Source organism: Lynx canadensis, chromosome A2 (assembly GCF_007474595.2).
Source record: "Lynx canadensis isolate LIC74 chromosome A2, mLynCan4.pri.v2, whole genome shotgun sequence".
In the NCBI taxonomy this organism is placed as follows: Eukaryota; Metazoa; Chordata; class Mammalia; order Carnivora; family Felidae; genus Lynx; species Lynx canadensis.
In genome coordinates, this window is record NC_044304.2 from 12,997,054 (window position 1) to 13,012,409 (window position 15,356).

A 15,356-nucleotide genomic window follows, 5' to 3' on the forward strand; every position below is an offset into this window, starting at 1 on the left:
CAGGGGGGCAGGACTCCCTCCCATCCCAGCTCGAAAGGTCCCCTAGGCGCTGGGGACTTGGCTTCTAGTAGGGGATGTGGCTTCTTCCTTCATCGCGCCCTAGGGCGTGGCTGCTCGAGGGGGCGGGGCGTCGTCCGTTCACCAGTCCCTAGAGGTGGGAGCTAAGTCAAGGGCGCAGGCGCACTCAGCCCTCCGCACAGAGCCCGGAGACTCGGCCTCTGGGAGGTCCCAGCGCACAGACGTCGCCCCGCCCCGCGCGCAGGCGCAGTGCTGCCCGCCCGCGTGCCCCGCGCTAGGGCGCAGGCGCCGCGCCGCCCTCCTCGGCGGAGCGCGTGTCCGACTTGAGCTTGACGAACTCCTTGGCCACCTCGTCGTTGCTGCGCTGTGACAGGATGCGCAGCACTGTGAGGCCCGTGTCGTCCATGTGGATGCGGCGACCCAGTGGCAGCCAGCAGGCGGCGCTCCCGCGCTGGGCCAGCTCCCGCAGCTGCAGCACGGCCAGCCCCACCGTGCGGTCCTCGCGCGCGAAGCAGTAGTCCTTGACGCACACCTGCAGCTCGTAGCACTCCGGGCCCGCGTCCGCGCTCAGCGTGCTGCGAGGGGGCGGGGCGTGAGGACAGCCCCGCCCGCCGGGCCACCACCCCCTCCTGCTGGCCCCGCCTCCGCGCCGGGCCCCGCCCCCGAGGGCTGGGCCCCGCCCCCGCCCCGCCCCGCCCCCGCGTAGTGTCTCTGCCCCGTCACTCCTTCCTCCCTTCTAACCCCCACCCCACCTCCAACCCACAATACCGCCACCATCCTACTTTCAGCCGAGGGCCAAACCCCGTCCCCACCCCAGGTGACACTTTTCCCAAGACACCCTGGCGAGGCCATGCTTCCACCCCGTCCAAAGCGCCCACACCTTTGGCCCCCTGAGCTGCTGCTCGCCACCCTGCCCCAGATGCCACGCCCGGAGGCCCCTTTACCAGGCTGCCACCTGAACTCCGGTTATCTCCTTGGCGTGCCCCACCCCCATACTTCCTAGCCCACCCCTCTTACCACTAAGGAGATCTGTCCACGCGAACTGCTCTCAAGCGTCACCGTGAGTGACCCGCCCCACACTCCAGCACGTCTCCCCCTACCAGCAGGCTGCGTCCCCAGTGATGCTGGGCTTCTGCCCCCAGGGGACCTGCCCTAATGGGCTATGCCCACACCGCTCCCTAGAAACACCCTCCCAGGCTGCATTCCTGGCCCTCAAGGACTACCAGCCACCCCAGGAGACATTTGTCCCCCAACTAGATCATGGGCCTGCTCCCAAGCATTGCATCAGGTGACCTACCACTCCAAAATCCTCTGACCAAGAGCCCTCTTCTTGTCCTTCAGGGGTCCCCACCTCTCCCCTGCTCTGATGCTCCCTTACCCCTCTGCATTTCTGTCCCCCAGGAACAGCCCTCTCCCCCCACTATCCTGCCCCAGTGAGGTTTACACCTGATCTAAATGTCTGCCCATCCCAAGTAATACCCTGATCAGACATATTTATGCTCCCCAGGTCATCTGCCCCTCTGGACCCTGGATGCTTCTGACTAAGCTCATTCTTGCTCACCAGGAAGCCCCTTCTGGATGCGACCCCACCCCCACCCACTTGACGGGCATCCCCATGCCCTGGACCACGGTCCACTCCTGTCCCCCAATGCAGACTCCTCCTGACCTGCCCCGGCAGCCCTGACAAGGCTCACTGCTGACTCCAGGACACCTGCCCCCATGGCCCTGAGACCCTCACCCACACGTTCCTTGCCTCATCATGATCGCTCATGGCCCTTAACCAGACCTGAGTCTCCAACCCCAGAAATGACCCTGCCCCACATGCCCCCTCTGCTCAAACTTCCCTTCCTCTTCACAAGCCTTCATCAACATGTTATATCACATTCACTGCCTCCCCTGGGAACTGCCTGTCTCCCAAAGTGGTTACCCCCATCCCCTCGCCAACGTCACTCCTGCACTAAGGCGCCTCCCTTCCCAGGGCCCTCACCTAGGATATGACCCCTCTCATTCCTGCACCCAGATACCACTGGCCCACCAGACTTCCCTCTGGCCTAGCGGGCCCTGAAATTCACGCAGCAGACGGCCCCTCCCCGTGATCCCCCAACCATCCTCAGACTCACAACTGGAAGCTCTCGTTGTACTTGGGGGCCCAGCTGTTGTTCTTGGATTTGGTTGCAAACTTGCGTTTCTTGTCGCTGAGCTGGGGCCCGATGATGTTGACCTCGATGAATGGCCGGAAAATGCCAGAAGTCTGCCACTTGAGGTCATTGGCCGCCACCACTGTCGGGGGGAAGTAGAGGGTAAGACTGTCAGGGTCCTCTCTACGCAGCTGTGGTTTCCAACGCCTGTCTGAAAAGCCCCATTCCCCGCAATCTTCCTACAGCTAAGTGCGGCCGTATGACGAAGTTCCAGCCGGCGAAATGTGAGAGGAAGTGATGTGTACGACTTTCAGGTTGGGGCTTAAAGGGCCAGGAGAATGCGCTACACGTTCTCCTTCTCCTAGCTGCAGGCTGGGGTGCTGGTGGGTACTGAGTCCTTTGGTACCTTATGGAGGAGGAAAACATCAGACATGAAAGTGGAATAAGAGATGATGGGGATCCCCAACACTGGAAAACCTCCACGTCAGCTCCGGGCTGATTGTCCTTGGAGTTAGAGAAAATCACATTCTATTTTGTTTAAAGTTTTTTGTAATGTTTATTGATTTTTGAGAGAGAGAGTGTGCGCAAGCAGGGGAGAGGCAGAGAGAGAGAGAGAGAGAGGCAGAGGCACAGAATCCGAAGCAGGCTCCAGGCTCCGAGCCGTCAGCACAGAGCCTGACGTGGGGCTCGAACTCACGGACCGTGAGATCGTGACCTGAGCCCAAGTCAGACGCTTAACTGACTGAGCCACCCAGGCACCCCTCGTTCTATCTTGTTTAAACCAGTGGTATTTTAGGCCTTGGTTAAAACAACCGAGTCTGTTTTAATCTAAAAATAAATAAGTAAATAAAAGCCAACAAAAAGAAGGCAGAGCAGAGGAGGGATGGAGAAGGTGGAATTCAGGCCCATCACACTGTTTGTACCCCTGGATCCAGCCATGCCTGAAAGAGCTTTATTTCTGGAATTGTTTAGTTTTATGAAATCTTTTTTTTTTTTTTTAATAACAACTATTTTTCTTGATTAAGCTCATCTGAGGGTGGTTTCTGTCATAGGACTAGCGAATCCTGGAGAGGGCACTCTCCCTCCCAACTCAGACTACTCACCTTTCACAGTGACCTTGTGCTCCCCGGTTCCCGGATGAGTGAAGAGCTCGACGTGGACTGAAACTTCACCCACGGGGTCTTCCACACCCGAGCCTGGGCGGGGTAGGGGAGGATGCTTGGCGTGAGCTCCATTCCTCCCACCCACTTAAGGGACCTGGACCACCTCCCACCCACCATGTGCTGGCGGCACTGGGCCATCAGCCCTGACAGGGTTGGCACTGAGGGTGGGGCTGGGATGGCACGTGGTCTTAGGAGGCCAAGAACGCTGGGTTCTGCCCCTTCACTGCCTTGCTGTAGGGTCTCAGGCGGATCTCTTAACTTCTCTGAGTTTAACGCACCTGCCCCCCATTTTTCTCAGGCCAGTGATTGCCGCCTGGTCGAAACTCATCCTGGCAACACCTGACCCCCTAGCTGCCTGGGTTTCATTTTCTCCTTTGGGTTGTCACAGTGCCAGACTCTTCGGGTTCCCATCCTATACACTAGCTGAATACACCAGAGAATCTGTCCCACCTCCTTAGCCTCCATCCTGTCCCATCCCCCACCCTCACATGCCTGGGACTGTTGCAGTAGCCCCCTTCTGAATCCTCTTTTCTCAGTACACCGGCCAGAGAAATCCTATTAAGTTAGATCACTTCCCTCCTCTGCTCAAAAGCTTTCCATGGCCTTCCAGCTCACTCTGAAATCATCAAAGTCCTTTTTGTGATCTGCAAGGTCGCTCCCAACGCTGCTCCAGCCACGTGGGCTTCCTCGCTGCTTCTCCAAAACACTGTGATAACCTGACCCGACCCAGAGTCCTCACTTCTTCTGAGGCGACAGCTTGCAGGATATCTTTTCTCTCCCTCCCTCAATGCCATTCCTCTTTCCAATAGAGAATCTCACGTTTCCATTGAGAAATACCCCCACACCCACCTCAGATCTTGGTATGGCTAAATGAACCATGGCTGCCCAGAGCATTCCCTGCCCACAGTTGCAGTGATTGGCTCAGGAATGGTCATGTGACCCACGCTGGGCCAATCAGAGTTAGCTCTGGGACTTTGGCTGCAACTCTGAGGAAAGACTCTTCGGTGCTAAGCTAGCAAGGCTGTCTCTGCCCAATGGGGGGAAAGCCTACCTCACAGATGTCTCAACAGAGACCAGTGACCAAAGACATTGTTAGAGGCTCTGGATTCAGCTATTATTGGTGTCAGCGGAACCCTTAATCTTTCGGTTCCAGGCCCACAAATTCCCTAGTCTGCCTCTATTTCTAGCTACCAGGAATGCCCTGACTGATTGGTTCCGATGGGGGTCGTTGAAGGAGCAGCTTAACACTCTCTGTCCCGTCCCTCTCTCTGTGGCTCTGGAAAGGGCATCCTGTGGGGCCTGAAACCTGTGACCGCCAGCACCCCCACCAGGCCCCTCCCCTGCCCCTCAGGAAGCTCCCCACACCTTGAGCGCCCCATGCATGGGGGAGGAAAGGGAGAGTCAGGGGTGGGTGCCCAAGGTTAATCCGGGTTACCTGGCATTGGGTAGGAAGTGACTGAGGCTCAGGGGGCAGAGAGGCCTGGAGACCCCCATCACCCCACTGCTGGGGCGTGCACCCCCTATCTTTGCTGCCCACCCCAGGCCACCTTCCTTGTCATTTCAGGCTTTGGTCCCCCCTCCCCCCACCAGTCACATGCTCAGCCTCACCTCCCCCACCCCCCAAGGCTGATGCTTCACAGCAAGCTCAATCCGGGCCAGACTGAGGGTGCCAGGGGGGGTAGTTGGGCAATGGTGGGTGGGGTGAGGGGTCAGACCATGGCCAAAGCTAGTAAGAAGGGGGAGGAGGGCAGTGCTGGGCGCCCCCATCCCGTAGTTTGCTGGCTCCAAGGGGAAGGGTCTTTCTGGGGCTTCCCTGTGCGTACCCCAATCCCATCCCTCCCCGACTATCTTCCCGTAGGGGAAGGTTCCTTGGGCAAGTGGCTTAATCTCCTTTGAGACTCAGCTTCCTCATCTGTGGAATGATGGACCATCCTGGGGGGCAATTGGGAGAAATCTTTTCAAAAATCCCTGCGAAATGCTTCTTGGCACAAGCGCTGGCCCAGAGTCAGAGCCTGAAAACTGAAAACTTCCAAGCTATGCTTGGAAGAATGACATCAGTCATAATATTAATTAATTAATTATAATAAAAGTAACAACAATACACTCGCTGGGAGCTACTGCATGTATGACAGGTCAGGAACTTCTCTGCATTTAATTCATCTAATCCTAAAAACAATCTTACGAATTAGGGCCCCTGACGGTTCCCATTTCACAGATGAGAAAGCTGAGGCTCAGGGAGGCGAGATGCTCCCTGCAGGCGTCCGGCCCGCCCAAATGGCGGAGCTGGGATCATAGCTCGCTGGGATCTGAGCCCACTCTTAACCGTGCAGGCGCTGTCCGGGGGACCGGGATCTGGCTTAAGAGATGCACCTAGGAAGAAGCGGATTCCGACTCGAATCGCTTCTCCTTCCCCACGTGGAACCAGCAAGCCGTCCTTCCCCCTCATCCACCTAGGCCCCCACAGCCGGTCCGGCCTGGACGGGGCCCGGCGGGCCGGGGAGGCAGAAGGACGGGCCTTTTACTAGCCGGGGCCGGGAGGGGCGCAGGCACCGGGCACCGGGCGGGCGGCGGGCGGCGGAGGCACGTACCCTTCTCAGGATAAATGTCTTCACTAAGGGTAAACCTAGTCCCTTTTCCACCATGGACTAATCACGGGGGAAGGTGGAGAAAGGAGGGAAGGGAGGGGTGGGGGGAGAGACGAGCGAGCGAGAGGCGAGGATGGAGGGCGAGAGTGTACGTGGCGGGGAGCAGGGGAGGCGCGGAGAGGGGGCGGCGAGTGAGAGGGAGGAGAAACAAGAGAGAGAGAAACGTCAGCTGCAGACGGACGGACAGACAGCCTCCCGCTCCGGGGGGGGGGGGGGGACACCAGGGACACTAAAAGCAGCAGCTTGGACTGGGCACGAAGCTGAGCACAGAGGCCTGACGCCCAGGGAGCGCCCCGGGCCCTGGGCTGACTGGAGGGGAAGGGGGCCGCTCCCCTCACCCCAGCTTCCGGCTTGCGGGCAACTCTCCCTCCTACCCCCCTGCCGGAGCTAAGCCTGGGTCAGCGGCCAAACATCTCTCCCTGGTCTTAGGGCCGGTTTTGAAAAGGGCGGGTCCTCAGGGAGGGGAACTAGGACCCTGGAGTCCTGCTCCCCTCAGCCCCAGCTGCTGTGTGGGAACTCAGAGAGGGACAGGAGACAGAGACAAGAGGAGAGAGAGAGAGAGAGAGAGAGAGAGAGAGAGAGAGAGAGAGAGAGAGAGAGAGAGAGAAAGCGAGAATTTGAGAAATGGAAACCCCCTCTCCGTCCACTCCTCCAGGTCGGGGCCCCGCCCATCCTCAGGACAGCCAATCATTCCTTTGCCGCGTGACGTCATATGCCCCGCCTCCCCCCGCCCCTAAATGTCAACCACTCCCTGGACCCTGCCCTTCAAAGCCGCGTCCCTTGGTGCTTTCAGTCGCTCCCCGGTCCTGGCCTTTCAAAGAGGTCCCGCCCCACAGCTTTCAATCCCCTCCTGGCCCCGTGATGTCATAGATTTTCCCCAGGAAATGCCAATCACCTCCTGGCCCAGTGACGTCAGAAGTCCCGCCCCCACGAGTTGTGGATCCCTCACTGGCCCGGTGACCTCACGGAGCTCGCGAGCGCCGGGGGCTGGTCAGTTGCCCCGGGCCGTGACGTCACAGAGGCGAGTCAGTGGCAGCCTCGCTGGGTAGGGGCTGGGTCGCCGCGCGCTAGGCCGCCGCTTACCCTGGGCCGATTGCGTCTGCACGAAGGTCTTGATGAGCAGGTCGGTGGCCTGCGTGTAGAGGGACAGGGCGTAGCGCAGGGACTGCAGGTCTGGGCTCTTCTCCAGGAAGGTCTTCTTGAGGCCCACGCCACCTGCGTGGAAGTATTGCTGCGGAGGACGGGGTGGGGAGAGGTGAGACCAGTTGGGCAGCCCCAATCCGCCCTCCCCAACTCCGCTGCCCTCCGGTGGTGACGCGCCCCGGATGGCCTGGGGGCCCTCAAAACACCCAAGTCGTGCTCTCCACTCCCCGACCTCCAACCCTGTCCCAAATCCACGGGTGGGCTTCCGGCACTCTCAAAGTAATACCCATGCCTCCCGCCTCTCCCTAAGCCTCTGTGGCCCCAACCCTGCAACCTCCCAGGCTTCTCTCCAAATGTCTTCCCCAGAACGTACCTGCCTCGGGGTCTTTGCATTTACTGTGCTCACTGATGGGGAGTCCCCCCCCCACTTCAAACACCCCCATTTTGCCATGGTGGTCTTCCTCTGGGTAAGGTCTCGACGAGCTTTCCCTGACCACCCTCCTTACTGTGTTACGAACCCTGTTTCACTATAATTCTCTGTTGCAGCAAAAAATGTCTTCTAGAGTAATTTTCATGCTTTTTGTGTCATGGAGACCACAGTGTTCTTGCACGGACTGGTCCTCTGCCTGGAATGCTTTGTTTGCTTTGCCTTGTGAACTCCTACGCATTCCTCAAGACCCACCTCCCACATGCCTTCTTTCAGAAAGCCCTCGCTTCTCCGTTCCTGGGCTCCCTCAGTTCCCATCCTCCCTTCTACCCGGCCCTGACCCCACAGAGCTGGGGCTGTCCCCCCCGAACCTAGGGCTCCTCGGGGCCCCGCCATCAGGCAGCCCGGAGCTGACAGAAGAGTCATCAGGGGGTGTTTGTAAATTGGATACATTGAGGTGGGTTCAAGCCTAAGTCACACGCTCTGCCTGCTCCCCCTGGGATGACACAGGGGTGGGAACTCTCACCTTGATGGTGTCCAGGGCCAGCTCAACTACTGCACACTGCTTCGGGGTCAAGCTCTTGGCTTCTTCTCGTACCATGTGGTCCTGGATGGATGGAGAGAGGGCCTGGGTGGGCAGACCCACCTTAGGGATCTGCCTGTCTATGGGCCTCATCCCTGTAAAACTCTGAGGAGTTGGAGAGTGGGTCTGTCTTTTCATCACGATGTCCCTGGTGCCTAGCATGTGAGTGCCACCCAACAGGGGCTCAATATTTGTTGAATAAACGACGTGTACCCTTGATCAAGCTGTATCTGAAGCCGAACTTTGCACATCTTTCCAACACAGTGGAGCAAATCAATTATGCTTCCGTCAGTCTGAGCAGGGTTTCTGTCCCTTGAGCATGTCACCATTCTGGGACCTCTCCCCCCCAGGAAGCTTCCCCACCCCAATCTCCTGCCCCCACCCCTGGCCTCACCTTGAGTTTAGACAGCTGACCCAGTTCTTTGGCTGCATTGAAGATCATCTGGGTTCCCTGCAGGTAACAAAGAGTCACAGCCAAGGTGAGCGTGGGGGTCTTCCAGACCAATCCCCACAGCCTTACTGACACCCCAGCCCGGGACACGATCTTAGTTTTTGTCCAGAGGCTCTGGGCAGGGCAATGGTTGTGTCCCAGGGACAGAGGCCTGGAGCTTCCCCCTCAGAAAGCGCTGAGGAGGAGGTGGTGACTTTGTCCTTGCAAATCCCAGTGTGGGCGCACTACCCACCCTCTCGCCTCCCTCAGGACCCCAGGTTTGTGGGACAGAGACGACAGAATGGGCAGCGAGGGGCCGTGGGTGTAGGGAGCCGTAGAAGGTGTTTGTCGGTATGGGATGGGCTTCCCAGCCCGAAGTCGGGGGGTTTTGAGAAAACTGGGGGATGGGCTCTAGTGACCCCCGCCCCCAGCCTTCCCCGCCCCCTCCCTGGGCCCATTCCCTGTGTGGGCGAATTTCCCCAATAATCTGGGTGGCCGTTAGTCTGACCTTGTAAAGGGAAGAATCCTCCCCACCCACACACACCTCGGTACCCATCCCCCACCCCACCCAAAACAGACATCAGCAAGATGGCATCCTGGTTATGGCCCCGATGAGCCGGGTGGGCCTGGGTTCAAATCCCAGCTCTGCTGTGTGGTCCTGGGCAAGTCACTTAACCTCTCTGAGCCTTCCCATCTAGTTGGGGGACATCGTATCCACTTCACGGCTTAGCTGGGGCTCAATCTGTCTTTGTTCGGTGTTCGCTGTTATTATCATTTGGTCTCAAGGCCATGAGCAGTGCTGGGGGCAACGGTCCTGCCGCCTCCGATCGCTGTGCTGGGTGACCTGCGGCATGTCCCCGGCCTTTTCTGGGCCTCAGTTTCCTTCCCTGGTTAACAGGGGCACCTACGCTAGCTTGGGGGATGGGGGAGGCCTAAGTGTCAATGAGGTAATGAGTCCCGCGTTTACTGGGCCCTGGGATGGTCCGGGGTCCTGAGCAGGGCGAGGCAGGGAGGAGGGCCATTCATAGCTGTGATCTTTGGAATCGTGTGGAGGGTCGACCAGCTGGCCGATGGGAGCTGGCCCTCCGGCCACTATTACTGTTGTTATTTTCATCCTGGCTGTCGCTACTCTTTTCATTCCTTGTCTGTGATGACCGGAGGCTGTCATGAGGTACAGTGACTCAGGAGCCCAGCCGTCTGGTCCTTGGTTCCCCCTGCCACCCCCTCCTCCCCTCCTGCCTCCCCCCCGCCCGCCGCCCCTCGCGAGCAAACCAGACAGACAAAGGAAGAAGAGACCACGGATGGGTTCACAGTGCGCCCCCCGAGACGGCACAGACCACAGAGGTGGAAGGAGGCACGGGGTGGGGAGGGGGTGGGGGGGTGGGAGCCAGACAGACAGTGACGGGCTGGTCTTACATCTGAGTGGCTTGGCAATTTCACCCTGCCCTGTGGAGAGAACCAGGCGGAGGTCAGAGTTTGGGCGGCTGATGGGAGGGTGCTCACCGGGGTTTCCCTGCCCCCTGAAAGCACAGTTCCACTCCCCGGCCCACAAGCTGCCCTCCCCCCCCCCCCCAGCTCCTGGATCTAACGCTGGGTCCCCTCCTCAGCTAGGCACCTTCCCTCGTCTCCCACTGGGAGCTGGGGGGCTAGACGCCCGGACTAGCCAGGAGGCTAGAACCAGCCCGTCACCTGGGGACAGCCTGCCCAGGGATGAGGCGCCTTGGGGAGGAGGAGAGGAGAGAAAGGGCTTGGGTTTCTCTCCTCCCCCAACTCCCAGGACTCTTCCCTGGGAACCCTGGCTCTCAAAGAAACGTACTTCTAGGTACCACAAGTTCCCTCAGTGTAGAGAAACGCACCCAAGCACATCCACGCAGGTGCAGAGAGTTTATGCCCCCTCATACACACACACCTGGATCAGCTTACAACACACACACACACACACACACACACACACACACACACACACACAGCTCACACACTAAAATACACACGTGCACTCCCAAACGCTTGCACACATGTGCACAATCACACACATCAACTCACACACTCTCACCCCCACACGGATGCACTTGCATGTAAATGGTGCCCCCCAAAAGGGCTACATGAGTGAGTAGGGAAGCCCTACAACCCATGTTCACGTAGCAGAGACCCCTCCTGTGCGCTCACGGGGATGACAGTTCCTGCGTGAATTGCACAGCAAGGGCAACTGTTCATGTGCTGCCACAGCTCCCGTCTCCTTACAACAAACACCCGTTAGAACAACAACAAAATCTACATGAACAACAAGGCATGTCTCGGTCGAGGGCCGCGGTCCAGCGTCTGGGGCGCTTCTTGAAGCCACAGAATTTCAGCGGAACCCAGCGCTGAGATAAGCTCTCCGGGTCTTGTTATGAGAGGGAGGGAGCTGTTTGCATACGTCTGCGTACACATTTGCCCACGCGTGCACCCAGACTCCAAGCCATGTCCCTGAAGAATCAACTCGTCTCTGACTCTTCTGGTTTTGTGGGAGTTGGTTAAGACACCTGCCTTTTACCTGTGATCCCCAGCTGACCTTCCTGCCCATGCCAATGAACACACACACACACACACACACACACACACACACACACATACTCGGACCCCAGAGCTCAGGACCTCAGCACAGATGAGGCCCTCATTACCTTTTCTAATCCCTTGCCATGTTTTCTCAAGAGGGTGCCCTGCAGAGACAATGTCACAGGGTGATCAACCTGGCAAGCCATGTGGGGTGGGAACCCAGGGTGATCACATACGTACTCATGGGGACAGGAGGTAAGGGGCATCTAATACCGCACAGGGGGCTGATGGCTGGGTTGCATGTGTGTGTGCCTCAATGATCAACTCTTAAAGGCTGTAAGAGAGTCAGAGAGACAGGGAAGAGAAAGAGAGGAAAAACAGAAATACAGAGCCAGAGAGAAAGAAGTCACTGCCAAAATATAACCCATTTACGTTTACTGTATATATGAGGATCTTGTTGCTTGGGTCAACAGGAGAACAAATGGGCTCCAAATTCAGACAGGCCTGAATTTGAAACCTGACTCTGGCCTATGTTTACTACGTGGCCTTGAGCAAGTGACTTCTCCTCTCTGAGCCTCAGCTTCCCTCATCTGCAAAATAGGAACAATAATATCCACCTCACTCAAAGGGTTGTCACGAAGGTGGCCTGTAACATCAGCTATGAGGTCTGGCATACAAGGAATCATCAATAAATGTGAATTCCTGGCCCCCTGGGTGGCTTAGTCGATTGAGTGTCTGACTCTTGGTTTGGGCTCAGGTCATGATCCCGGGGTCATAGGATCAAGCCCCACACCGGGCTCTGTGCTGAGTGTGGAGCCTGCGTGGGATTCTGTCTCTCTCTCTCCCTCTGCCCCTCTCCCTTGTTTGTGCTCCCCCCCTCTCTTTAGCGGGGACAGAGTGACTCCCCTTAGCTCCTTGCTGCCACCAAGTGGTTACAGCCAAAGATCCAGACTGCAGCCACCAAGAAGTGAGACGAGTACGTGCGAACTTTGGACAGGTGACATCTTACGACGACCTGTCTTGCCCACAAAGGGAGATCTCTGCCCTCCTATGTGTCTACATATCGCCTCCGCCAACAATAATATTAGCTCTAATTTTAGTGACCACACAGCCTAAGCTAGTCACGGAGATGAGCACTTTAATGCATCATCCCATTTGGTTCTCACAACAACCCTCAACAGAGTTACTTCAGTGAACCCCTTTTTCCAGACAAGGAAGTGGAGGTTGAGAGGTGAAGTGACTTCCCAAGGTCACAGAGAGAGTGGCTGGGCTGGGATTTGACGCCAAGATGGCCTGACACAAAGTCACGGATGCTACCTCCCACCTGGGTGCCTGGGGGTGTGCCCGGGATTCATGTGGTCGTGGGGTGGGACTGGGAAGGCAGAGGTGGTAGGAGGGTCTGCACTGAACAGCCGAGTGGGGACCCAGATGGTGAGGGCCTGTATTTTGGGAGGCTGGTACCAGTTCAGAGCCCAAAGGGGAGGTCAGAGCGACTCCGTCGACTTTTAACCTCCTTCTAGCTTCGGGGAGAGACTGATACCCTGCTGGAGTCTGAGAATATGGGAGGAAGGGTGATTTCCAACTAAAGGACGAGGTCAGATGTGAAGGTCCTGGGCTCAGGGTTTGGGGTTTGGGAGGCGGAAGGTAGGTCCTCTCTGCTTATAACGGGGCGGGGTGGGCGGGCGTGGCCTCCCTCCCTCCAGGCCCCGCCCCCTCCCCATGCCCCGCCCCAGACAGACACAGGCACATCTAGGCGGGAGGTGGGACAGTGGGTGGGGGGCCGGTGGGTGAGGAGGGGGCGCTGGGTGGGGTGGGTGCAGCCACGCGGTGGGCCGAGTCCAGACACAGAGCGGACGGACAGACAGACGGACAGAAGGGCCTCTACTTACGATCATCTGTCAGCCGCGATGGGGGCGGGGCGGTGGGGGAGGGGGGAATAAGTCACCATGAGTCTCCCAGGAAGGTCAGGGAGGGGGCGGAGACGGCACCGAGGGGCGGACCCCGTGCCCCTGCCCAGCCCAGAGGAGGCAGGCAGGTGGTCGGAGGTCCGAAGCCTCCCCCACCAGGGTTGCCTCCTGGTGGCCCTGCCCATCCTCCCCAAGCCCCCCTCCTGTCCACCCAGGAATGCCCTCTCACTCCGTGCTGTGCCATGAACCCGTGTGCCATTGCTGTCCTCAGGCCCCCACGCCTCCCGGGAGGAACCCACTCCCAACCACGCCCCACTGCAGAGGTCTCGGGTCCCCCACTCCCTCCTGGAAGCCTGATCCCTGGGGATCACGATCTCTGGGCTGTTCCCAGAAGGGTTCCAGAGGCATGGCCCTCGTCTCTGGATGAATGCTGACCTCTGCTTGACTTCTCTGACCTTGGATGCTCTCTGTGACCTCTGATTGACCTCTGGGAGCCCTCTGTCTCTGATCTTTGAAGTCCATGGTGTCTCCCCTCCTTGTCTCTTGATTGACCCCCCAAGGGCCCTCCGATGAACACACTGACCCATATGCCCTGTGTGATCCATGGATGGCCATGAGCCCCAAACTGACCTCTTTGTTTTCTGGGTGACCTCTGACCTTTGTAAGCCCTCCTGACCCACGGGCGGCTTCTATGTCCCCTTAGACATCTCTTAACTCTACTTGACCTCTTTTTATATATCTGACCCAGGCATGACCTCTTTGACTCTTTGATGACTTTTGACCCATATATGACCTCTCTGATCTTTGAATGGCCCCACTGACCTCTGAGCCCCAATGCCTTTGGCATCAAGTTCTCTGGGCTCCCACAGGGGAGGTGGCCCAGGGATCCCCTGTGGGCCTCACCGTCTGGTCGGTGAGGGGTGGCAAGACGATGGTCTTCTCCATGGTGTTCATGACCAGCTTCCATAACTCCTTCAGCACCCGCTTCAGCACCGTCTTCTCGCAGATTTTGGCAAAGAGAGTCAGGCTGGAAGTGAGGGGCAGATCTGAGAGACAGCCCAGCTGGCCCTGAACCCACAGAGCCCCTTTCCCTCAACAAATGTGGGAAAGGACTCCATGGACCCACCAGAGGGCACAGAGCCTCTACAGGGACCCCTGGATGGTCAGCCTGATGGAACTATGGTGTATGATACATGTGAAGAGTGAATGGCAGGTGGACAGGCCAGCAGGGGCCGGACTGGAAGGGGACTCAACACCTGGGAGGAAGGCCTGGGCCTTCGGATGAGGGCAGTGGGGAGCCATGGAGTGTTCGAGAGAGACACAGCCAGACTTTCCTGTTGGAAAGAACAGAGTGGGGGGCAAACTAATAGGAAGGCTGGAGACTAAGGACTGTGAGGGGGCTGGGGCCATGCTCAGGAGAGAGAGGGAAGGGGAACGATGGGAAGAGGGAAAACAACAGGGGCGCCTCGGTAGCTCAGTCAGTTAAGCGTCCAACTCTCCGTTTCGGCTCAGGTCACGATCTCATGGTTTTGTGAGTTCGAGCTCCACATCGGGCACTGTGCTGACAGCGTGGAGCCCGCTTGGAATTTGCTCTCTCCTTGTCTCTCTACCCCTCCCCTGCTCACACTGTCCCTGTCTCTCTCAAAATAAATAAATAAAAGTTAAAAGTTTTTTGGCAAAACAAAAGGAAGGAAAACAACAAAGAATCCGTGATTGGATGTATGGGGATCGAAGGAGATGGGGTAATCCACCATGATCCACCCAGCAACTGACCCACCCATCCAAACTATCCCTCCCCCAACTTCCTTTAATGGCCCCTCCATATTTTTCCTTCCCCCTTCCTCCCTGGCTCCTTCCCTCCCAACCATCCTTCCACCCATCCATCCATCCATCTTCCTATCTCCTTTCCTTCCTTCTTTCCATCTTCTCATCTACACTTCCATCCACTTATTTCAATCGATTGATCCATTCGTCCATCCATCCATCCATCTTCCTATCTCCTTTCCTTCCTTTTTTCCATCCTCTCATCTACACTTCCATTCACTTATCCTTATTTCAATCGACTGATCCATTCGTCCATCCATCCATCCATCTTCCTATCTCCTTTCCTTCCTTCTTTCCATCCTCTCATCTACACTTCCATCCACTTATTTCAATCGATTGATCCATTCGTCCATCCATCCATCCATCTTCCCATCTCCTTTCCTTCCTTCTTTCCATCCTCTCATCTACACTTCCATCCACTTATTTCAATCGATTGATCCATTCGTCCATCCATCCATCCATCTTCCCATCTCCTTTCCTTCCTTCTTTCCATCCTCTCATCTACACTTCCATCCACTTGTTTCAATCAATTGATCCATTCGT

The 15,356-nt window shown here is 57.5% G+C and overlaps 1 protein-coding gene across 6 annotated transcripts in view; it reads right to left on the reverse strand.

Moving 5' to 3' along the window:
* Positions 1-287: 287 nt before the first annotated feature.
* UNC13A (unc-13 homolog A) overlaps positions 288-15,356 on the reverse strand; it is a 61,286-nt gene continuing 46,217 nt past the window's right edge. For 3 of the 6 annotated variants that reach the window (XM_032591596.1, XM_032591595.1, XM_030304105.1), the window contains 10 exons: positions 13,893-14,016; positions 12,972-12,977; positions 11,208-11,246; positions 9,964-9,993; positions 8,512-8,568; positions 8,061-8,141; positions 7,048-7,195; positions 3,260-3,352; positions 2,139-2,298; positions 288-593 (listed from right to left, as the gene is read on the reverse strand). In XM_032591596.1, coding sequence (XP_032447487.1) covers positions 293-593; positions 2,139-2,298; positions 3,260-3,352; positions 7,048-7,195; positions 8,061-8,141; positions 8,512-8,568; positions 9,964-9,993; positions 11,208-11,246; positions 12,972-12,977; positions 13,893-14,016 — 1,039 coding nt within the window. In that variant the 3' untranslated portion in view covers positions 288-292. The remainder of the gene's footprint in view (positions 594-2,138; positions 2,299-3,259; positions 3,353-7,047; positions 7,196-8,060; positions 8,142-8,511; positions 8,569-9,963; positions 9,994-11,207; positions 11,247-12,971; positions 12,978-13,892; positions 14,017-15,356) is intronic. The other 3 variants (XM_030304133.1, XM_030304126.1, XM_032591597.1) reach the window with 2 other exon arrangements.